At 56.5% G+C, this 22,717-nt stretch overlaps 1 protein-coding gene across 3 annotated transcripts in view; it reads left to right on the top strand.

The window, feature by feature from the left end:
- Window positions 1–22,717, top strand: part of EEF2K (eukaryotic elongation factor 2 kinase) — a 55,746-nt gene that overhangs the window by 5,150 nt on the left and 27,879 nt on the right. For 2 of the 3 annotated variants that reach the window (XR_005648066.1, XM_039840250.1), the window contains exons 1-2: window positions 2,655–2,980; window positions 15,002–15,323. Coding sequence is in view for 2 of the 3 variants with exons in the window: in XM_039840250.1 (XP_039696184.1) it covers window positions 15,078–15,323 (246 nt within the window). In the remaining variant the exon portion in view is untranslated. Of the gene's footprint in view, window positions 1–2,654; window positions 2,981–15,001; window positions 15,324–22,717 lie in introns of those variants that run through there. The other variant, XM_039840251.1, reaches the window with a different exon arrangement.

Below are 22,717 nucleotides of genomic sequence, written 5' to 3'. Positions count from 1 at the left end.
GACGTTTCTGTTTTCCGTTTTCCTACCATTAGTTCTCTTAAGGCAGGCCTTACCCCAACCCCTAGCATGATACTTGGCACATAATAGGAGCTTAATAAATATTTGCCATAAGAATGAAAGCCCAGTAACCCTAACTTACTTCCTACCAGCTCAATGACTCTGCTGTTAAAGACCCAGAGTCGTATCTCATGGGCCTGGCTTGGGTCACGTGCTCATCCCAGGACCAATCGCTGGTGCTAAAGGGATGGAATATGCTGATTGGCCAGGTCTGGCCGCATGTCCACTCCTGGAGCCCAGGACACAGAGAGGGCTATTCACATGAACTGAGAATGGGGTTTGGGGTGGGGGGCTGGTTCCCAAAGACAGATCAAGATGCTTGTGCAAGGAAGGGGACACTTGGCTGGGCAGATAAAAAATTACAGAGGCTCACAGAAGTTAAATAAGTTGCCCAAGGCCACGAGGCTGTAAGGAGAGCAGTCTTCTTTTTGGGGGCGGGGGGCTGTTTGGTCTGCTTTTGGGCTTGGACAGACTAGCTTAGACTCTTTGTTTCATTTCCATTTTCCCGTGGTCAGAATTTCAGATGTGATTCTGGCTTTTACCAAAAGCCAGAGAAGTTTTCTCCAGCTGACCAAAAGAGCCGACACTTCAAAACAAAATAGTATTTTCTAGATTTTGTATTTTCCAAACTTCGTAGCACAGAGGCTAAACAGTAAAAGTCAGTGATGGGTTTCAGGGCCATGTCTCGTTTTTTTTCATCCCGCCGCCACCTTATGAGACGCTGCCTATTTGGTAGTCCACCTCAGCACGCCTCGTACACTTGAACCCATGCCCTGGTGAGGTTAAAGACTTCGCTGTCCCAAGGGAATCCAGAGTTTCAGGGGCCTCAAAAACTGAAGAGTCAGGCTTAGGGAAGGACACTCGAGGGGCCTGCATATACCCAGATCTGGGTTAAACCATGGCTCTGCCACTGACTGACTGTGTAACGTTGGGGAGGTCGCTTAATCTGCCTCAGTCTCCCTGTGTATGAAGTGGGGACAGTAGGAGGGATGTGATGAGAGTTCAGAGAGGATGCCTGTGAAGCATCAGCACAGTGCCTTGCGCAGAGGGAATGCCCCGCAATCATCAGCTCTTACTGCTTCCCCCCAAAGGCACGTCAGCAGGCTCTGCACGTGGCAGGTGGCTCTTCACTGGTGTTGAGGAGCAAATGGGGCAACAGATAGGAGTCCATCTTTGTTAGGAAAAACGTAAATGCAGTTGAACCTTGAACAAAGCGAGGGCTGGGGTGCCGACCCCAAGGCAGTCGAAAATCCACGTATCCCTTTTGACTCCCCCAAAACTCAAGTTGTCCCTTGGCATCTGGGGGTGATTGGTTTCAGGACTCCCACGGACACCGAAAGCCACAGATGCTCAAATCCCCTATATAAAATGGCGAGGATCAGTGTGTACGGCTGGCCTTCCACACCCACAGATTTCCAACCACAGGTCAAAAAGAGTCCGATATTCACCGAAAAAACACCTGTGTTTAAGTGGATCCGCACAGATCAAACCGTAGTGTTCACGGGGCAGCGGTATCTCCCATGCATACCCAAGTGAGGGTATCACTCTGTGTCTGGTCTGCCTGTACCTGTGGTTGTGGGTTTGCTGGGGCTCACCTTGACACAGCCTCAGCCTGGCCCCTGACTCCACAGGAGACCTGGTTACACACTGCTCCAGCCCAGGGATGCTCAGACTGAGGACTCTGGGTAGAGGGAGGGAGACAGTGCCCCCGCTGGCAGCCTTCCCCGCCCCCCTCCCCTGCAGGGTCCTTCAAATTCACCTCCCCTCTTACTGCAGAGTAATGTGGCCAGCCCCAGACCTGCAGGAGCCCGGAAATAGAGATGCCCTTTGCCAAGAGGACCACTTTAGAAATCTTTTGGGCAAGTCTGTCTCTAAGCTTGTTTTATGATCTACAAAATAGAGCTAATGAAACCTACCTCATAGGATTGGTGAAGTGAGATAAATCGCTCAATAAATGTCCTCACTGTTATTTATAAGATTTGTGCAATTTCTAAAATTTCACCAGAAAATAATCTGGAAGGGTATAATATAAAAATGTGCACAGTAGTTATCATTATTATTTCTTTTTTTTTTTTAATACTTTTTCATATTTATCCGTTTATTCCACGGGTATTTATTGTGTCAGGCCCTGTGCTAGGAGGTAGGAAGAGAGTAGTGTCCAAGACAGGTAAAGATGTCTAGAAGGGATATTAATGAAATAATGACAAATAATTGCAATTGTCATAAGTGCCTAAGTTTTTAAAAACAAATCGGGATTGGGGGAGCAAAATCCTATAACAGATATTCTCAAATTATGCATGGAAATTTACACAAACAGTGAGATGGGATCGCTAGTGGTTTGGGGAAGGAACTAGGCAGGCAGCAGACGCAGAATGGGAAGACGGGTGGAGGGCGCAGGGCGCCCCGCGGCGAGTGGGTGCTGGGCCCGCCGCAGACGTTAGGTCCGGGCGCGCGGTGTTGAGCTGACTTTGGAGCTGTGGCCGCGGCGCCCCTAGCGGCTGGAGATGTGCGCGGTGGCCGCTGGAGCGGTGCCGGCCCCCGGAGGGCGGCCACGTGAGCGCCGCCCGCGCCCCGCCAGCCCCAGCCCCGCCCCAGCCCCAGCTCGGCTCCTGCCCGGATCGGACGCCGCGCGCTGCACGCCGCAGCTGCCCCGGCTCCGCTGGCAGTCGCCTGCGCTCGCGCCCCTGGCACGCGCCCCCAGCGCCCCGGATCCTTCCAGCGGCCCCCGCGCCCCGGGATCGGTCCGTCGGCCTGGGCGGCCCCAGCTGCCTCCCCCGAGCGCCGTCCTGCGCGCCGCTCCCCGGCACCCTTGGGAGGACCCGTCCGCCCTGCACCCTGGAGCACCGGGCCTCGAGCCTCTGCCACCTCCTCTGGGTCGTCGCGGCCGCAGGTAGTGGCTGCCACTCCCGTCCGCCCGAGGGAGGTAGGTGCGGCCGCGGCTGGCCGGGCCGAGGGGCGCCCCGAGCGCTCCCGGGCTGCGCGGAAGGAGAGTGGGGGGAGGCGCTTCTCCTCTCGTTAAACTCGGGCTCCGTTTGCTTCTGTGAACCGGGCAGTCGCGCAAGTGGACGGCGGTTCTGGGAGGAAAACACTGGGCGCACGGGGACCTGGGAGCGGCAGCCTGGGGGGCTCCGCGCGGGGCGCCTCGGGGCCGCAGAGCGGGGACTGTGCTGCCGTCCCGTGCCGTCCGCCACCCGGCCCCGGACCGCAGGCCCCAGTTCCGGGACCCCGGGCGCCGGCGGGGACGCGCCCTTGCTGCACTGCTGGCCGCGGGAGTCGCTGTTGGCAGGCCCCGCGACACGTGCGCCAAGGCGCTGGGCATTGGCTGCCATGGGGGCGCGGGGGCCTCCCGGGTAAGTCGCCGCCTAGTGTGACAGATGGGCCTGCATGGGAGGGCCGATCTGGGGCCTCGTCCCTGGGCACTGCCTGGCTGGGGCCCCTCAGCCCGACTATTGAGTTGCACATCGCGCCCCTCATGTTACAGAGAGGAAAACTGAGGCGCAGGGGGGCTAACAGCGGACTCTGATTAGCAAAAGGGACTGAGGGTGGGACCACAGAGCTAGCAGGCGGAAGCTGTTGAAGCCTGATGTGTGGCGTGTGGGGGTGGGGCACGGTTAGCGGGGAAGGCTTCCTGGAGGAGGTGGTGTTTGCGCTGCGCTGGAAGAAGGTAGGGATCAGAGGGGGGGTGTGTGGCCTCCGCGGCACCTTATGTTCATCCCTGTGTTCACGTGTTAATTCACATACAGTCAGACTTCTTGACGGCATGAATTCAGGTGTGACAGGGTAGGGATTGCCACCTTGCCTCAGTCCCCCTCTCAGAGGGCCTGGGCGAGTTGGGGTCCCAGTTCCTATCTTCTGCAGGGGTTGGGGGAGGCAGGAAGTCAAAGCCTGATCAGTGGAAATGATTTCAGTTTACGTATAAACAGTCGTGTTCTGTCTGTGATTTACCGTTTTTTTCTTCTGTGCTGTTTGTGGTGGAACACTAGGTTTTCAGATACATGACTGATTTGATTTTAAGACGTTTATAACGTTTATGTGGCAGAGACGGCACCCCCGTTCTCTCCTTCCTGGGGCGTGACCCGGATGAGTTTCCCAGGCTCCTGTACGGTTTGGTGGCCCGTGTGGCCGAGTTTGGCTGATGGACTGTGAGCAGAAAGAGTGTGCCCCTCTCAAGCTTGGACCCGAGAACCTCCCCCTTTCCCCATTTACCTGCCGAGCTGAGAGGATCTAGGGGAGGGCGGGCCAGCGGCCGGAAGGAGCCTGGGCCGCCGAATGACGGAGGGACCAGGGAGCAGAGCCCTCCTTGGTGGCGGTGGCCTTCCCCTCAGGCGACCTGATCTTTAGGCCTTTTCTCCGGCACTGGTCAGCTTCCCAAAAGACAGTCTCGTCCCTTTCGGCAGGACTGGCATTCAGCTGCTCAGACGCTGAGAGCAGGGAGGGTTAGTGGCAGAGACTTGGATTCGAGTTCCTTCTGTAGGAGTCACTCTTTTCTGGTCTGATTCTTAAGCTGAAGCAGAAAACATTGAGGATCGTGACGTTCAAAGTCATGGCGGCCGGCTGGACCGATTGAAAAATAAGTTTTTGTGTTGGGGAGGCCAGTTCCGACCAAGAAGCAGCAGGCTGTCGCTGCAGTGAGCTGACATTGTTCTGGAAGAAGGTGGTTCTGGTGAGCCCGATGGCATGAAAGCGGCTCAGGCCTTACAGGGTTGCTGGGTGAGGCGCTCTCAGCCGAGGCCTAGGTGCGTATGCCAGCAGGCTTCCCACAGAGGGCGCGGCGGGTCACCAACATGCTGACGATAAGGGAGAAGATGATGGCCCCCCGGTCCCCCGAGTGCTGGGGCTGCAGGACGTCCAGAGAGGTGTTTCAAATGGCTGGGAAGTCAGGGGGTGGACAGTGTCCAGTCCTTTGGCTGTGGCGCTTTCTAGACTGAGCCAGGACCCCAAAGGGAGCGGCCGAGGGGCAGGTGGCCACCTGCACAAATCTCTAGGCCAGTGGTGGCTGCGCAGCTGTAGTGCCCGTGAGAACCGTCCGGGTGGCCGGAACAGACCGCCGGCCACCCTGGGAGTTCAGTCTAGGAGGACAGGATGGGGCCCGAGGATGCGTACACCTGGCAAGGTCCCAGGTGAGGCCGTCTCCGCTGCTGTAAAGAGTCCCAGTTTCAGGACTGGTTTAGCAGGTGACAATGACTGAGAGAAAGCCCCGGACTCAGTCACTTCACCTGTCTGTCCCCCTGTTTTCTCTTCTGTAAGATGAAGCTAATAGTGCCTGTCTCCTGGGGTCAGGGTAGGGTTCCTGCAGGGGGTGACATCTGAGCTGAGGCCTGAGGGACGAGCAGATGAGCTGGCCAGGGGTTAGGGAGGGAGGGCAGGCTGGGACGTGTGCCAGATAGAGGGCACAGCGTGTGTGCATCCCAGGGACAGCGGAACCCGTGTCCTCCAGGAAGCTAGGAGGAGTGACAGAGCAGGGGCTTCGTCAGTGACACTGAACTGCCGACATCTCGAGCTACAGGCTACTCATCTCTGGCAGGATCACAGTGCAGGGGCCACCGACCAGGGCGGGGCCGAGGGGCGGGGCCGAGGGGCGGGGCCGAGGGGCGGGGCCGAGGGGCGGGGCCGAGGGGCGGGGCCGGAAGCAGCACAGTTAGTTCTGCCCACATCCCACTGGCCCAGGTGCAATCACCCGGCTCCATGAGGTGCAGACGATGCTGGGAAACGTAGTCCCTGGCCGGGCAGGGGAGCACGGCCCCGTGGCACGCGCCTGTCTGTCACGGGGCTGCTGTGCTCCACTTTGCTGAGTGAGTTCTGCAGGTGAGGAAGCCGAGGTTCAGAGAGGGTAGGTCAGCTGCCCAGTGTCACTCAACCAGTAGTGGCTTGAACCCAGATCTGTTCATCCGGGAGCCTCGTCGGGCCGGATCTTAGTCCCGATGCCTTTTTTTCTTTTAAACCTTGACGCCGGTGTTTTATTTCATTAAAAAAATGGAAGCGAGTGTGACAGCGGCGACGGTTAATTTTGGACGATGAGAACATGGTCCAGCTTTTACTGGGAATCAGAAGAGGTTAGCAGATAGAGGTGAAAAAAATGGAAAGGATCCCAGGACTGGCCGGAGTGGCTGAGCATGACGACACGGAGACATGCCAGCGACGTCTAGCAGGAACTCAGAATTCAAAGGGCACGCTGGTGGCTACCCGCCATCCTGGGAGACCGGGGAAGGACATGGCCGCTCAGCCAGCTCCTGAGGTCACGGACAGAGTTCACGCCTTCACTAGACTGTTTCCGGAGGCCCAGGGACCCGCCGCATGTCAGCTCCCAACGCTCTCTCCGTGGGGACGCCAGCCCGTGAAGAGAAACACATCTGGTGAGATTTTCCAGGGCCCCCCTGGAGACCTCGACATCTGCTTTCCTGGTTATGATGCTTCCTGAGGGTCTCCCATGACCTTAGCCGTGGCGACGGGCCACACCAACCCCCGGACGCCGTATCAGTTTAAACCCACATCCCTTCACTCCTCCAGGCCTGCAGTGCCTGTCAGACCCGCAGGAAGTGCCACCTTTTCTCAGAAACTTGCACTTATGGAGTCCTGCGTGTGTGCCAGGCATTCTGGGATCCGGGGGGGAGTAACACACGGCCCCTTCTGTTCAGACTCTTGTGTGGTCCGGCCGCCGAGAGGCCGTGTAAACAGAGCTCCCTGGAGTGCAGCGTGTCCTGGGTACGTGAGACGGGTGCCCGGCCAGCGATTAAAAATGAAAATTCCAGCCCTCGTGTGCATTCTGTTCATCGAAGCCACAATCAACAGGGATTTGTGCTTTGTGTTCTCACGTGTGCTCCTCTGATTTGTAAAACCACGGCGTGGTTTTTGCACAGTTAGCCCCACGTGAACAGAGCCCAGCACGTGGCAGGGGCGTTTCTGTGGGCCTCGGCACAGCCCGTGGTGACCTGGCTTCCTGGCTTGGCTGTGGGTCTCTGTTGTCATCAGGAGTAAGCTCCTTTCTCTGCCTGTCTTCCTGGCGTTTGTAGAGATTTGTTTTTAAGAGGAGAGGCGGGGGAGTGGGCGGCGGAGGCTCCTGGAATTCCTCCAGAAGCATTCCAGAGCGGGTTCGCCGCCTCCGCTCTGTTGACAGTGGGGCTGGAGAACTCTCTGTCAGCGTCCCTGGTCCCCACCTACTAGGTACCAGTTGCACGCCCCTCCCCGGCTGTGGCAACCAGAAGTGTCTCCAGACATTGCCAAGTGTCTCCTCGTTGACAAAATTGTCCCGGGTTGAGAGCCACTGTCCTAGACTATATTTTCCTATTGCGACTATAAAAAATTACCGTAAACTTAGTAGCTTAAAAAAAACACAGATTTCTTCTCTTATGGCTCTGGAGGTCTGAAGTTCAAAAGTCAAGGTGTCAGCAGGGCTCTCATCCTTCTAGAAGCTCCAGGGAAAACCCGTTTCCTCACCTTTTCCGGCTGCTGGAGGCTGCAGCGTCCTGGGCATGTGGCACCTTCCACAGTCTTCAGGGCTAATCGCCTGGCATCTCCAAACCATTCCACGTGACCGCCGCTTCCGTTGTCACCTCTCTCCCTTGTCCCCTCCTGCCTCCTCTTCATTAGGGCCGTTGAGATTACCCTGAGCTCAGGGGGTAGCCCGCATAATCGCCTGTCTCAGGATGCATAATTAAGTCACACTGCAGAGCTGCTGTTGTCATGAAGGGAACATATTCTTAGGTTCTGGGGTCAGGATGTGGGCATCTTGTGGGGGACATTATTCCGCCCGCCACATAGACTGTCGGGCCTGTGGGTAGAATGGAGATGCTCGTGCAGGGCCTGGGAAGAGGAACGTGGCTGGGGTGGGGGAGGGGGCTGGTCAGGCTTGAGAGCAGCTGGGACTTCCGGACTCCAGTTTCCTGCCAGGAGCCACGTGTCTGATCTCCTCACACCTCAGAATGACCCCTGGAGACAGACGAGGTTAAGCTGCCTGTTGACAGACGAGGAGACCAGGGAGGGCCTTCTGGAGGAGGTGAACATCTGAGCTGGCTCTCGAAGGGAACACAGGTTCGGCAGTAAGCGGGACAGGTGTTCTGGGAAGAGCATCCTTCAGGTGGACGCGGGTCGTGAGTGACACTGAAGTGAACGTGGAGATGCAGGTGTCTTTTCAAGACAGGTCTCCGTTCCTAGTTTGAAGGAAACCGAGGACTCAAGCTGGAGCTCTAGATATCCTGGGAACGAGGCAGGTGCAGCCAGGGCCGCCCAGCTCCGCCCAGTTTCCCTCCCGAGGTGGCCCTACGGGAGGCGGCAGCCACTTCTGTGTCCGGCAGATGAGACGGGCCACGTCCAGTGCTTAGCATGCCCCCTGGGACTCAGTAAGCTGTCTACATGTGTATTTCCTCCGTCTGAGGGCAGTAAAAATTGTGCTCGGTAGGCACAGAGGTCCCCTCCGCTTTCTTGTCCGCCCCACCGCTGCCGCACAGACGCCCCGTCTTCCCTTCTCATGGTGAGATGAACTCAAGCGAAACCGAGAAACCCAGAGCTCTTTCTGGCTGGCAGCATGATGTCTAAGGGAACCGGGGTCTCTTGCGGGTGGAGTGGGGAAGGGCGTCAAGCTAAAGTCTCATTCATTCACCAGGAAGTTGAGAGAGAAGGACTGAAATCGACGAGCAGTAGCAGAGGAGGCGTGTGGTTTAGAGATGTGCCCCCATCTGCCGGAGTGACACCTGGAATGACAGGACGGGGTGTGTCTGGGCAGGGAGCCGCGTTCCCGAGGGTGTTCGCTGGAGCTGAGCGGTTCCAGCCTGCGTGGTCGGACACGGTGGCCCCAGTTGGGAATAGGTGTTGTTTTTAGCCATGTGCTTTGATGCGAGTGTCATGTTTTAATTATATAGAAATAATATGCGGTGGTCCTAAGTCCTGCCTGGCTGGGTTTTGGACTTTTCATGTTGCAGGTGACAGAAAACCTATGTGTGACCAGCCAGCTTGTCCCCCTCACTCTCCCTGCCCCCACCCGCCCGAGGCAGGGGTTTATCATGTCATAGAACTCGGAAGTCCAGGTGGCTGGCTTCGGGCGCACTTGGATTCGGGGTTTCGAGGGACGTCATCACTGTTTTGATCCGTATCTCTTGTTCTGCCCTCCACCGAATGGCAGCTTCGTCCTCTCGTGGCCTCCGCCCGTGTCTTAGATTCCCATCCCGCAGGAAAGAATTGGTCTTGGCCAGTCACTCAAGCCAAAGCCCAGGCTTACCTGTGATCGGGCCAGATGGTTAGACTTGTCACTGGGCCACCTCTGAGCCAGTCACCGTGGCCAGATGCCCGAACCCTGTCATTGCCTTACACCTGGACTGCATGACACACCCTGTTACTCGGTGGTGGGTCCCCAAACACTTGGCCTGACAGCAGGGGAGAGGCAGCTCCCCGAACAGAAGCCGGGGAGTGACGTGAGGTGGCCCACAGGCCAACTTCTGCACTTTGGTGGCAGCAAGGACTGGTGGGTGCTGGGAACCTACCAGGGCGTGTGCTGGCCGGCTCAGCGTGGGCTGTACGGGCTCTGGGTGCTGGCTCCCAGGAATGGCAGGTGGCAGATTCCAACTCATTCCTGCAGCAGGAACGCCACCCTGAGGACCAGTGGTCACTGTGGCTCGGCCTGCAGGCCTCGACCTGGGCGTTGCAGACATTGTTCCCTGCCCCGTCAGCAGCCACAGGAGCCACTTATAGCAACACCCAGAGAGAGCACTGGTTCCCTGGCCAGAGCCTAAAATAGCCCATTCCCTGGAGACCCCCAAAGATGGCCAGGTCACCAGCCCGGCTGGGACCCAAGGCTCAGCCCCCATTATTTATGGAACTAGAAATGATGATGATGACAACAGCTGCTGAGGCTGAGCACTTCCCTGTGCTGGCATTGTGGGGTCGGTGGCCCAGGCATAGCTCTGCGTCTCACTCCACAGGAGAAAGCTGAGTTTCAGGAGGCGGCAGAGCCGGGGCTTGCACTTGGGGCTGCCTGGCTCGAAACCCCACTCAGCCGCCCTTCTGTGGGAGGCCAGTCCGGGGCCGGGAAGGGAAGATGTGGGTGCCCAAGTAAAGGCACCTGGAGGACGCTGATGTCCCAGGGGAAGGTCCTGCCCGCGGGAGCTGGACAGCCGGGCTAGCTGGGGACTCCGAGGAGGCCAGACGCCCTGGCCCGTGCTGGAGTAGATGGCATGGGGCCGGGGTGTGGGCCAGCGAGGGCTCCCTGCCTGTCCGGAGGACTCCAGCACCCTCCAGTGCCCAGTGTTCCTGGGAGGATGCGGGAGCAGCTGCCAGGTCAGCACTCTGGATGAAGGCCACAGGTTTCCCAGGCTGGCCCTTCCCGGGCATCACTTTGTCATCACAGACGAGATGTGACTTTATGATGTCGGAGGGAAGGGGCTGCTGGACCAGAGAGAATTAGCAGGTAGTGAGAAAAAATGACAATTAGTAGATTATATTAGGTTAGATCACAAAGTCTGAAGATCGTCAGGGCTATTATCCTGCTGCCCTGTGACATAAGATTATGCTGCCAGAGGCTCACTCCGCCTCGTGGCTCTGCCGTCCTCAGCACGTGGCTTCCTCCTCATGGTGAAATATGGCTGCTCAAGCTCCTACACAGCTGCCTCCGTTCCAGCCAGCAGGAAGGAGGGAGAGCCCAAGGGTCCATTACCTCACTTTAAAAACCCTAAAGTTGAAAATAACCCTCTGCTTATATCCCCATGTGGCCAAAACCTGGTCACATGGCCACACCTAATGAAGTAATCCAGGAAGTGTCGACCACACCCTGAGTGGCATGTGCTTCACTAGAAACCGGTGGTTCTGTTACTGGGGAGAGGACAGCTGTTAGGGGGCAGTTAGCAGGTGCTGCCACAGCTGCCTGAAGACAAATTTGTGACAACTGAAAAGCCATGAAGCAGACCCCGCTCAGTCCGTTCCGGAGTGCGTATCAAGTGCCTGCCGAGGACAGGGCGCAGTGCCAGGCGGTGTCACGGCTGCGTGTCTGCTGCTCCAGCTCCAGGGAGACTGTCAGGGCTGAGGGGACTCGGCCAGGGGCCAGGGTGCTGGTGATAATTCACTTGGGAGCCAGCCGTGGAACTCGTCAGGCCCCTTCCCCATCAGCTTCCCTCTCAAATGGGGGAGCTGGTGAGCTGAATTGATTTGGTCCAGGTCACCAGCAGTCCAGGCTCGTAACCACTGAGCTACACGGCCTGGAGGTCTGAAGCTGTGGTTCTGTCCACTCCCCTGGCACCGTTACAGCCCCAGGGGCCAGTGACCTGTCTCGGGCCTGCTGGCAGCTCCAGGCTCCTCGCCATCTTGGTCAGCAGCAATTCTGGCCAAGGACTGACCGGGACAGAGTAGGCGCTGGGGCGGGGAGCATCTGAGAGTGAGGAGAAGTGGGGAGCAGTGGGCGCAGGGCCCCGGGGAAGGTTTGGTGACGAGCAGAATCAGGCGGCTCAGGCGTTGGATCCAGGCATGGCTGTCTTGCCTCGAGGGTAAGAAATAGCCGGCCGTTGACTCCCAGAGCAGTGTGACTCTCAAGTGGAGTCAAGAAGTCAGTGTGGGTGACGCACCAAGGGAAAATAGAGAGCAAGAACAAGAAAGGCAGAGAAATAAGCAGACGAGAAAGCGGCGGAGTGCGTCGTGCAGGGCAAGGCTGCGTCCAGTTCCTAAAATTCACGCCTTACAGGTGTGTACGGGGTTAGGATGTCAACGTCACTTCCTGCGGTCATAACTGCAAGGACGTGCCAGACCTCAGTTCTAGAAGACCGCCTGCCGATGGACAGCGCTGCTGAGAAAAACTGGACTTATTGCCTTGGTCTGAAGAGTTTTAAAATATTTTACATGTTTATTATTTTATGTGGAAGGCAATCCAGTTTTGTAAAAAGTTAAAACGGTTTAGAGAAGGGCACAAAAATTTTTTAAAGTTCCCCCCGCCCCCAGCTCCCACTGCCCGACCCAGCGCTGAGGGCCATCGCCATGGCATACCTGCTCTTCTGAAGTTGCCTTCTCATTTTAACCGTTTCTCTTGACTTTTTCCTTTTCAACTTTCGCTCATCGAAATGTAATTCACGAACCTTACGATCTGCCCTTTAGTGTCTTCCCAGAGCCGTGCGTGCAACACCAAGTCAGTTCTGTGACATTTCCCGCAGCTCTGCCCCGCACCGGCCCCAGGCAGACACTCACGTGCCGCCCGCCCTGCGGAGTCGCCTGAGCCGGGCGTCCCGCGTGCGTGGAGTCGTTCGATATTCGCTCCCGAGCCGCTGTCTTCTCTCATGGGGCACGCCGTGTTTGAGGTGTGCGTGAGGTGTGGGTACGTCACGTTTTGTTGATCCGCTCGCCTGCGGGCGGATGTTTGGGTGGTTGCCCGCGGTTTCCCGCTTCGGCGGTTATGGATGACGCTGCTGTGAACGTACGGGCACATGTGTTTGGGACGGATGTGTTTTCCTTGCTCCCGGGTGTATACCTGGGAGTGGCATTGCGGGCCACGTGTGTTTTCTTGAGAGAAATGTCTGTTCCAGTCTCTTGCCCGTTTTTCTCCGGGTCGTTTATCTTTTCATGGTTGTTGTGTGAGTTCTTTATGTAATCCCTATCGGATGTGTGATCTGCAAAGTTTTTCTAGTCTGTGAGTTTTCACTGTCTTGCTGGCGCCCTTTGAACCACGAAAGCTTTTCATTTTGGCGATGTCCACATAATCTATTCTTCTGTAGCTCGTGCTTTCGGTTATTATTCCTAAAAAGCCTTTGACTAGGCCAGCGTCACAAAGATTTTCTCCCAGATGTTCTTCTAAGAGAGGTTTAGGTCTTGTATTGAAGGCTTCAAACCATTTTGCGTTCGTTTTCGTGTATATTTTAAGGACGGGGTCCAACTTGATTGTCTTTGGGAAGTGTTCCCTCATGCCAGCATTATTCATCGGAAAGAGTATTCTTTTCCCGTTGAATGGTCTTGACACTCCTGTCAAAATCAATTGACCATAGATGTGAGGCTTCTGTTCCACGGACCTGTCCGTCCGTCTTGACTACTGTAGCTTCGAAGTAAGTTGGAATTCAGGAAGTGTGACTCCTCCAGCCTTCTCAAGATCGTGTTGGTTATTCGGGGTGCCTTGAATTTCCATCCTGACTCTAGGGGCAATTTTGTTCATCTCTTCAGCACAGCCAGCTGGGATTTTGACGGTGATTGGGTCAAATCTATAGAGCCATTTGGGGAGCATCATTGCGACAATGTTAAATCACCTCTCCTATGACCGCGGGATGCCTTTCCATTTAATCTGGTCTCCTTTAATCCCATCCACACGTGTTTCTGTGTATAACTCCTGCACGTCTTTCGTCACATCTGTCCCCAAGTATGTTGTTCTTTTTGATGCTGCGACAGGTGGCATCATTCTCGTCATTTAATTTCTGGACCGTTCGCCGCCGGCGTGCGGAAATACCGCTGGTTTCTGTACCCTCCGGCCTTGCCGAACCCTTCCACGTCTGTCCGTCCGTCTGTCTGTGCACGTCTGTGGTGACAGCCGCGCAGCACTTTGCGGTGCGGAGACACCGTCGTTTACGCAGCAGGCCTCCGCTGGCGGCGTGTCGTGGGCCGTTGGCATCTTTTCCCTGTGACCGACGGCCCCGCGGAGAAGGCCCTCGGAGAACTGAGCGCCTGCTCTGCGTTCTCAGAGGTCCCGGGGATACAGGCAATAAAGTAAATGGGCTGAGTTCAGCTCTGCAGAAGTCTGTGCAGAAAATAAAACGGGGTGCTGGCCTAGGAAGCGATGGGGTGTGCGTCTGAGAGGGGCTCTTTTTTTTTTTAATTCTTTTTTATTTTCCGGTTCATTTGCCATCGAACATTCTGTCAGTCTCCGGTGTACAGCATAGCGGTTGGAGGTTTCTGTAACTGACGATCCGTCTTCACCCACCTGGCACCCTACCCAGTCATTACGGTATTACTGACCACGTTCCCTGCGCTGTACGTCACCTCCCCGTGACTATTTTGTAACCACCAATTCGTGCTGCTTAATCCCGTCCCCTTTCTCGCCCAGCCCCCAGCCCCCGGTCCGCTCCCTTCTGATAACCGTCAGTTTGTTCTCCACGTATTTCTGTTTCGTTCATTTATTTCATTTTTTAGATTCCGCATATGAACGATATCATATATAGTGTTTGTCTTTCTCTCTCTGACTGTTTTCACTCAGCACTGTCCCCTCTAGGTCCATCCATGTTGTCGCGGATGGTAAGATTTTATTATTTTTTCTGGCTGAGTAACATTCCATGGCATGTATGCCCCAGCACTTCTTTACCCGGTCGTCTGCTGATGGGCACTTGCGTCGCCTCCATATCTTGGCTACTGTAAATAATGCTGGAGTGAACGCAGGGTGCATGTGTCCTTTTGAGGTGGCGTTTTGGATTTCTTCAGATAAATGCCTGGAAGGGGGATTGCCAGGTCCTAGGTAGGTCTATCTTTAACTTTTTGAGGAAGGAACGGGGTTCTTTGAACTGAGGAGCCAGAGAAGATTCCATTAGAGAGGTGACCTTCGAGCTGGGGCCCAGGGCTGGGAGACGGGGGCGGTTGTTCCTGGCACAGGGAACAGCGGGAAGGAGAGCGGTGTGTGCCCGGGAGGCGCCAGGGCCGGGGGCCTCACAAGGCCCCGCAGCCTCACGAGGCGTTTGATTTTATCACGAGCGCGGAGAGAGGCCGAGGGCGGGTGTGGAGCAGGGGAGCGACTTGATCTCACTCAGGTCCTAGAAAGATCACTCCGGCTGCTTGAGGAGCGTTTATTTCCCGCCTCGGTTGGCCACCGAGTTCTCAGAAGTGGCATCACAGGGCCGACGGGTTTGTCCATTTAACATGTTCCTGGATGCCGCCTGCCGAACGCCTCCCCAGAGGAGAGCCACAGCCTTTGCTCTGCGGGCGCCGGCCCTGGCCGTCACCGTGGCATTCGGGGCAAGGTGCTCCCCCCGGCCCAGCACCCATCCTCTCCTTTTCCCTTCTGCAGGACGCTCCCCACTGCCCTCGCCCAGTAACTCTGGCTGTGCCACCCCCGCCTCGGGTAAGACGGGCACCCCAGGAACATGGCAGACGAAGACCTCATCTTCCGCCTGGAAGGCGTTGATGGAGGCCAGACCCCCCGGACGGGCCACGGCGGGGACTCCGACACAGACAGCGAGGACGAGGAAGGATACTTCATCTGCCCCATCACGGATGACCCCAGGTCACACCAGCATGTCAGTGTCAAGGTTAACGCCTGCTACGGTGACCTGACGAAAAGTGGGCGGTACGGCTCCAGCGGGTCCCCGGCAAGCTCCTTCAACTTCAAGGTGAGTGGGCCGCCTGCTCCGTGTGCCCAGCCCAGGCCGCCGCCTCCAGGGGTGGGGAGTCGGGGTCTCTGGCTGGGGTCTTCCCCGTGTTTGCAAACCCGGGCAGCGCCCCGAACTCCAGATCTGAGGCTGTGCCTGTTCCGGAGGTGGAGGGTGTCGCTTTCGCACAAGTTCGTGACTCCAGGGGAGTGTTTTGGGATGGCTGCTTGGGCCCTGCTCCTGGCCTGCGAGAACTTTGGCTGACGTTTGTAGACGGGAGAGGGGAGCGGGGACGAGATTGGACTTGGGGGCAGTCGCTGCTGGTGGAGGCAATTTGAATGCGATGCCCTTGTATCTTTATTTGCTTTAATCCTCACAGGCGTAGGTAGAATGCCTGTTACCGTTTTGGGATTTGAAATTAAAATCATTCTTTTCCAACTTCAGAATTTACCTATTTTTAGAAAATTACTAATTCTAGTTCTTAGACAGCTGGATACTTTTTCCTTTCAGGGCCAGAATTCCAGCTTGCGTCTCCCTGGGACAGGCAGCTCCAGAAATAGCCCTGTGGGTCCCCTCTGAGGTTGGGCGGCCCCAGGGGGGCAGGGTGTGGCTTGCTTGTTCTCCTGTGGCGGGGCAGCTTCTGGAACACACCCCCACAGCCCAGAGTCCCCTCATCAAGAGGGAGCCACAGGCAAAGACAGACTTGACCCCTCTGTCCTGATTCCGCAGGGACTCTGGTTGGCCCAGCCTGGGTCAGGCGCCCTCCATCTCTGTCCAGTGACTTCCGGCCAGGCTTGGGATGGGGGGCAGGGGTCACAGAAGAGGGGCTGCTTCCAGGTCAGGAGGATCTTGGTGGCTGGGGGCAGGACAGACCCCTCAGAGGCTTTACCCGCAGTTGCCCTTGGCGGGATCCATGAGTCTAGCCAGGGCCTTTGGCAAATGTCAAGTGGGCCCAGGTGCTGGATGGATGCGGCCTCTGACCGTGAAACGCAGTGTGACTGACACGTGGGCCGAGGGACCCAGCGGAGGCAGGGTGTCTGCGGGCGTGAGTTTCATGGCGTGGACGCTGTGGCCATCCACTGCTCACCCCCAGCGCCTGCGGCCAGGCTGCGGGCACAGCGGGGCTTCGCCTGGCGTCAGGAGGGCCGGCGGGCAGCGTCAGTGTGAAACGTTAGCCCCGTGGGCCTTTCGACAGTAGTGCAGATGGAAATTCCATCTCCAGGATTCAGCCTCCGCCAGGGTGTTCCCACCAGGGTGCCACTGGCGTTCTGGGAGGCACAGTCCCCTTGTCCTATGAGATACTCGGCAGGCCTGGCCTCTGCCCACGAAAGGCCATGTTTCTCCACATTCGTTAGGACAGCCCAAAATGTCCCCCGCCGTGTGCTCGGAAAGCCCGCTGAGGAAAGCCGCTACAGAGGTGTTTGTAGGGGTGCTCAGATTTATGTTGTCAAAGACGTGTAAGCAGCTCAGTGTCCATCCAGCGGGGCCTACGTGAGTTATAGACTGGGGCCTACAAGAACGCTGTGTTTACGTTAGAGCAGAGGTGACGTTTCTAGGCCGTTCAACTCGAAAACCATGCCAGGATATATGCATATTTTGTGTGAGGGAAAAAAAAAAATCCATGAAAAGCCCTTGGGACCGTGCTGGTCCATAAAACAGCATCTGTTTCAATTTTCACATGCTGTTTTGTTTTTATATGCTGTTACGTAAAACAGCAAGTTAAAATATAATGTGATCCCATTTTTATCAAAAAATATACATATATTAGTATTTTCACAGCAAAAACTGACAGAGAAATTTGCATCCAGCAGTTGCCGGTGATTCTCTCGGGGGGACGGTGCTGTTAAGGGGGAATTTGATCACCTACGTTACATCTGTTTTTAAACATTTAGGGCTTTGAAAACTACATGTGTGTATTACTTGAGTGCAGAAAAATGTTTTTAGAAGCAGAAAAATGAAGCAAAATAACCAGGTCACCTCGCCTCCGTCAAAACAAACACATCAAGGAGGCCAAGTTCAAAGTCCTCACTGAGGCCGGGAGTCTCCTGGTCTCCAGGGACCTTCTGGGCTGGAATCTCTTCCCAATTCTGGAATAGGTGTCACTTTTCACGCCTCTGCCTGAAACCTCTTCAGTGACGTGTTGGTCTGTGGCGGCCCCCTGGGGCTGGGGTTGAAGACGCCAAGCCCCGGCCCTGTCCTCTCATTCCCTGGGGCTGGTAGCCGAACTTTGCTGGCATCTGTCGCTGTCAACAGTCATTCTCCGTTTATGAGTCAGCCCCAGCTTGCGGGGCTGGGGCTGACCGTTTATGGACCCGGTGGAGCTCCTCCTGCCTGCCCACGTCCTAGGTCATCAGAAGCTGGCTCGGTGGGGTCCCTTGGTGCTTGGAGGAACAGCAGCCTAGTTCCTAAACCTCACTCCCTCTGGCACTGGACCAGCCTAACATGTTTTTATTTACTGTTGACATGGCAACCTGGCATTCCTCCAAGATGGCTCTGCCTGGCAGGTACCGGGCGTGTCCTGGGAACTGCTGAGTTCTGTCACTGTCAAAGCCAGAGCCTTCTTCTGCCCGAACTTCCCGGGAGATGGTGGGCTGCCCGCCTGGTAGAATAGCAGGCAAGGATGTTTCTAGAGTTTATCATAATGTGGGAAAGCGCTTCGGCTCTGGAGTTAAATTTAAATAGCAGAATGTAGAGTAGGATGATAGCTCTGACTCTCTCTCTCACACGCACACCCCACACCCCCCGAAGGAAGTTCCTCGGCATGCCACCTGGCGGTCTCTGCGTACCATCTGAGCGATTCCTTGTGTCCTGCTTCTCCCTCGTTTCCATTTTCTAGAATAAGCATATCTATGTTTTATATTTTTTTAACAGAGTGGGAAATCGCATTTAAAACAGTCGTTGTCCTGGCCTGGGGTATCTGGGGGGTCATTCCACATCGGCACATACAGGTCGCCTCTTGAGGGTGGATTAAACCGTATCTTGTCACGCGAGGTGCGTGGATCTGTGAGGCCAGCCCCCCTGCCTGAGGGGCACAGTCGTCGTTTTCATTTTTCCCTATTATGAACCGTAATGAATGCGCTTCTGCGTGTATCGAAGCAAACTTTACACTGCACTAATTCCGTACTGTGTCAACGCACGAGCAAGGCAAGAACACTAACCGTACCAATCGCATACGGGGACCAGCGTCCGCCTCTGACCCGGGGTTCCCGGGAGCGGTCCTTCGGTGACGTTCCTCGCAGGGACGACTGGACATCAGCCGGAACCTTCGTCCCAGGCGAGGGCGGGGGACGCCGCTCCTCAGGCTTCGCGCCTGTCAGCCGCGTGACGGCGCAGCGGCCCTTGACGACGCGTGCTTCGACAGGCGGCACGCCTCCAGCCCCCGGGACCCCGACCCCGGGTGCTCTTCCTGAGCGCAGGGTGGCGCCCTGCCGATGGTGCGGCCGCTGAATATCATGCCGTGGTCCGGAAGCACCGTCCCGTACTCGGCCGGCCGTGGATGGGTGCGCAGGCCCTTCTCGGCGCCTTCCTTCCAGTGCGGCCGGGCGCATGGCCGCGGAGGCCCCCGGAGGCCCTGCCCCTGCCCAGCATCCCCGGGAAGCCCTGTGCGCACCGGAGGCCGTGACCGTGACCGTGACCGTGGGGGCTCTGCCCGCCACTCTGCGGAGGCGGCATGGGGTGGACGTGGGGGGAGCGCAGGTGCCCTGGGTCCACAAAGGCCTGGAGCCCCAGCAAGGTAGGGGCCCGCCGGGCGGGTGAAGGGGAGCAGGCGACGCTGGCCGTGGGCAGGAGCCGCGTGGCGCCGGGGGTCCTTCCGGAATGTGCGCACGTGCCGAAGTGCCAGCTCCTCGGGGGACATGTGCCGGAGCCTGCACTTTTGTACTCGGTTTTTAGCAGCTTGAGTAGAATACACTTCACACAACATGCCACTTTCCAGTTTAAAACGCGCAGTTCAGTGGCTTCCAGTATATTCACACAATTACGCATGCACCACAGCCAATGTCGGGCCATTGCCATTACTCTGAACAGAAGCCTGGTCACCTCCCAGTCCCCGCGTCCCTCCCAGGCCTGGCAGCCGTGTGTCCCCTGCAGATTTGCCTTTTCTGGACATTTCACGTAAATCGTGTCGCCTGCCGTGGGGCCTTTGGCACTGGCTGCCTTCCCGTGCTTTCAAGGCTGGTCTGTGTTGGAGCTGTGTCACCCTTGTGCCTTTTTACCACCGAATGTCACTCTGCGGTGTGCGCACATGCGTGCTCTGTCCCTTCATCCATGCACGCCAGTTTGGGCGCTTTCTCTCTTTCGGCCCCTGGGGACAGTGCCGATGGGGACAGATGTTTGCATGGACGCGTTGTTGCTTTGGGGTAGATACTTAGGAGCGGAATCGCTGGGTCTTCTGGTCACCCTCTAGTGTGGCCCCAGTTCTTTTTGTAAAAGAACGGGCAGCTGGGGCTTGGCAGGCGTGGGGTTGAGTCCTGAGTCTGCCATTTCCTGGCCCTGCAGGTCTGTAGACAAGTCACCTCCTTGCTCCCTGAGGCCCAGGTCCCTCCTCAGTAGACCAGGTAACTGTCCCACCCGCCTACCCGCCCTAAACGGGGTTGCCAGGATTCTGCCCGGGGAAGGGCTTCCGGGAGACGAGGTGATGCTGCTTTGCTGGTCATTTCTGTCCGTCCCGTCTTGTCTTCTGTGGCCTCAGCTCTGAAGCCCACTGGCCAGGGGATATCAGCTGCAGCTCCTGTTTTCCACACAGAGAGATTTCTTGAGGATTTTAGCTTTGTTTCTTTTAGTTACTTGTTTTATTGATTATAGAAGTAATCCGTGTTCTTTGCAGGAAACGATGAAAGTGTAGATATAATTGCTATTAGGGTCTTAGTGTATGTTTCAGATGTTTCTGTGGTTCAGTATAAATACAGAATAAATAAGTAGGAGCTCTTTATTGCAGCGCTAGGACCATGTTCCGTTTGTTCTGCGGTTACGTTTTTCCTCGGCAGACAGTTCACGTCTTTCCACGTTAGTAAATATGGATCTAGGCTGTCGTCGTTTCGACGGCTCCGTGGTGGCCCGTGGTGTTGGATATCCCACAGTTTCTTCAAGCATTTCCTCTTGGGGGGTATTTAGGCAGTGTTTTTGCTGCTGTATTCGATGCTGGGTTCCATGACATTGCACGGAACCTCTAAGTGCAATTTAGTGGCCCAGCGTGGGGCGGCCACACAGCGATCTGGGCCTCGTCCCATCCCAGGGTGTGGCCGGGTGTCCCAGCGGCTTCTTCCTGCTGCTTTTATTTGTCCTCGGGTGTGGTTAACTGTTGGGGGTAGTGGGGCGAGTCGTGCTGACATGGAGCGGGGTCCTTCAAGTCTACATAAGTGAGGAGAAAAATTGCTCGATCGCACCCGCCCGGCGAATGCGACGGTCGATGTTTCGGGGAGCCCCTGGGCGCTCCCTCGTGTGAGATCCGGAGGCCTTGGTCGCTGTGGTCGTGTGATGGGGATAGTGAGGACGGTGATACAGAAACGGCAGCGACAGCCGTAAGGTCCCTGTGCCAAAGAAATCGCAAACACGTCACGCTCACGGTCGGCCTCACTCGTGCCAAAGAAATCGCAAACACGTCACGCTCACGGTCGGCCTCGCGGCACGTTCTGTTGTGGCCGCCAGCCCCCGATAGACACAGGGACCACCGGAAACCAGCGAGTTATAGGAAACACGCTCTTTATTCAGCCAGCCGGGTCTGCCAGGGGTACGCAGACCCCACATCAAGCAGCCCCGAAATGTAGAGGTACAGGGTTTTTAAGCCCTAAACCCCATTCCTCATCCTGTCTGAACACAAAAGTCTATTTTTCTTCTTTTTACTACCTGTCAACCCACAGGTTGGTTGTGCAAGCGGGGGATACAGAAGCAGAAAGCTTACCATTAGGGCGTTGTGTTCCCATGGGCGATAGCCGAGCAGTAATGTTCCAGCCAGCACAGTTCCAGGAAATTTATTTTTGTCATCGTTATCGTTACCTGTCAGTTCGATTCTGTTTCACAGTCTCCAGCTCCGAAGAGCCCCCCTTCTGTCTGGCGCAGTGTCCCTTTCTGTGAGACGCACTAGGCCCCCGTCCTGAGTGGGGTTGATCGGTCTCTCAGCTGCTGAGTTTTAGGGTCTTTAGAACCAGAGGATGTTAGAGACGAGCCTTAATCAGCTACCCCATTGGTCTTTGTTTGCTGCCTTTGATTGACACTTTGATTGACACTTGTGATGCCTGAAGACTGTTGTCCTAGTTAAAAAAAAGTGCAGGCAACACAGACAAAGCTGATCAGCCTGTCCCCCTCTCCTCTTCCCCGAGAGAACCGGTGTATCCGTTTGGTCTGGATCCCCTTTCAGACCTTTTTTAACGCGTTTATACATAAATCCACATTTACATACATGACTATAGACACAGGCCTGGCCTTAGAAGTTCATCGTCACGACTCGTGCGTCTCCTTGCCCAGCGAATGGTGTCGCCCTGATCGCATGAGGTAGCGACGTGCCTTTTTCCCTACACAGTAAGTCTTAGAGATGGCCCGTGTCACTCAGCATCTCGATCTTTCTACCAGCCGCCTACAAGCCCAGTCACGGGCCGCTTCACGACGGGCTCGCGTGCTAAGCGATGCGTGCTTAGGAGCTTCCGGCATCGTGTGAACATCACAGAGCGTGTTCGCACAAACTTGGATGGCAGCCCGCCGCACGCCCAGACTGTGGTGCAGCCTGCTCCACACCGGTGCGGCGCGTCCCTGTCCTGAACGCATAGGCGGCTACGGTGTCTGCGTAGCTAACCGTACAGAGCCCACGGCAGGAAAAGCACAGACGCAGAGGTACGTGGCTACAGGGCTCGCCGTGAACGCGGCGCAGGCCGGGAGGTGCCCCGGTGAGCCCGCCAGCGAGTGCGGAGCGGGCGCGAAGGCCTGGGACACGGCCGTGCACTGCCACAGACTTTTATTAGACGCTGGACACTCAGGCTGCACTAAATTGATAAAACAGCGCAAGATGCAATGAAGCTGGAGCGCAAAGGATGCGGCCGAGATGCGCTAAGCACAAGCTGTACTTCTTACGAGCGGAAAGGGTGCCCTCTAAAATAACCGCGAAAAGCGTGGTCTAGTCAATACGAGAACCGGTAATGTCACGCATGAGCGTCGTCCAGCCCTACGACAGGGTGACTGCTGCCGCGTCGTGAGGCCTTGGGCGTCTTTCCACGCCCTTGTCATCTCACGTGTGTGGTCCGTCATCGACTGAACTGTCGTTAGGCATCACAGGTAACACCTGCCCGTGGACCGGCAGGTGGTTTGCGGTGCTCGACCGTCCCATGGCACTGTAAGCGCTGACCGTCGTTGGGCCAGCTCACCTGGGCACACCTGGGCAGGTGGCTGGAATGGCTGGGTCACTGTCCGTGCAGGAAGTCCGTGGC

Source organism: Pteropus medius, unplaced genomic scaffold, assembly GCF_902729225.1.
Source record: "Pteropus medius unplaced genomic scaffold, Ma_sr-lr_union100, whole genome shotgun sequence".
Classification (NCBI taxonomy): domain Eukaryota; kingdom Metazoa; phylum Chordata; class Mammalia; order Chiroptera; family Pteropodidae; genus Pteropus; species Pteropus medius.
Note: the sequence above shows the minus strand (reverse complement) of the source record. Positions and strands in the feature narration are given on the sequence as shown.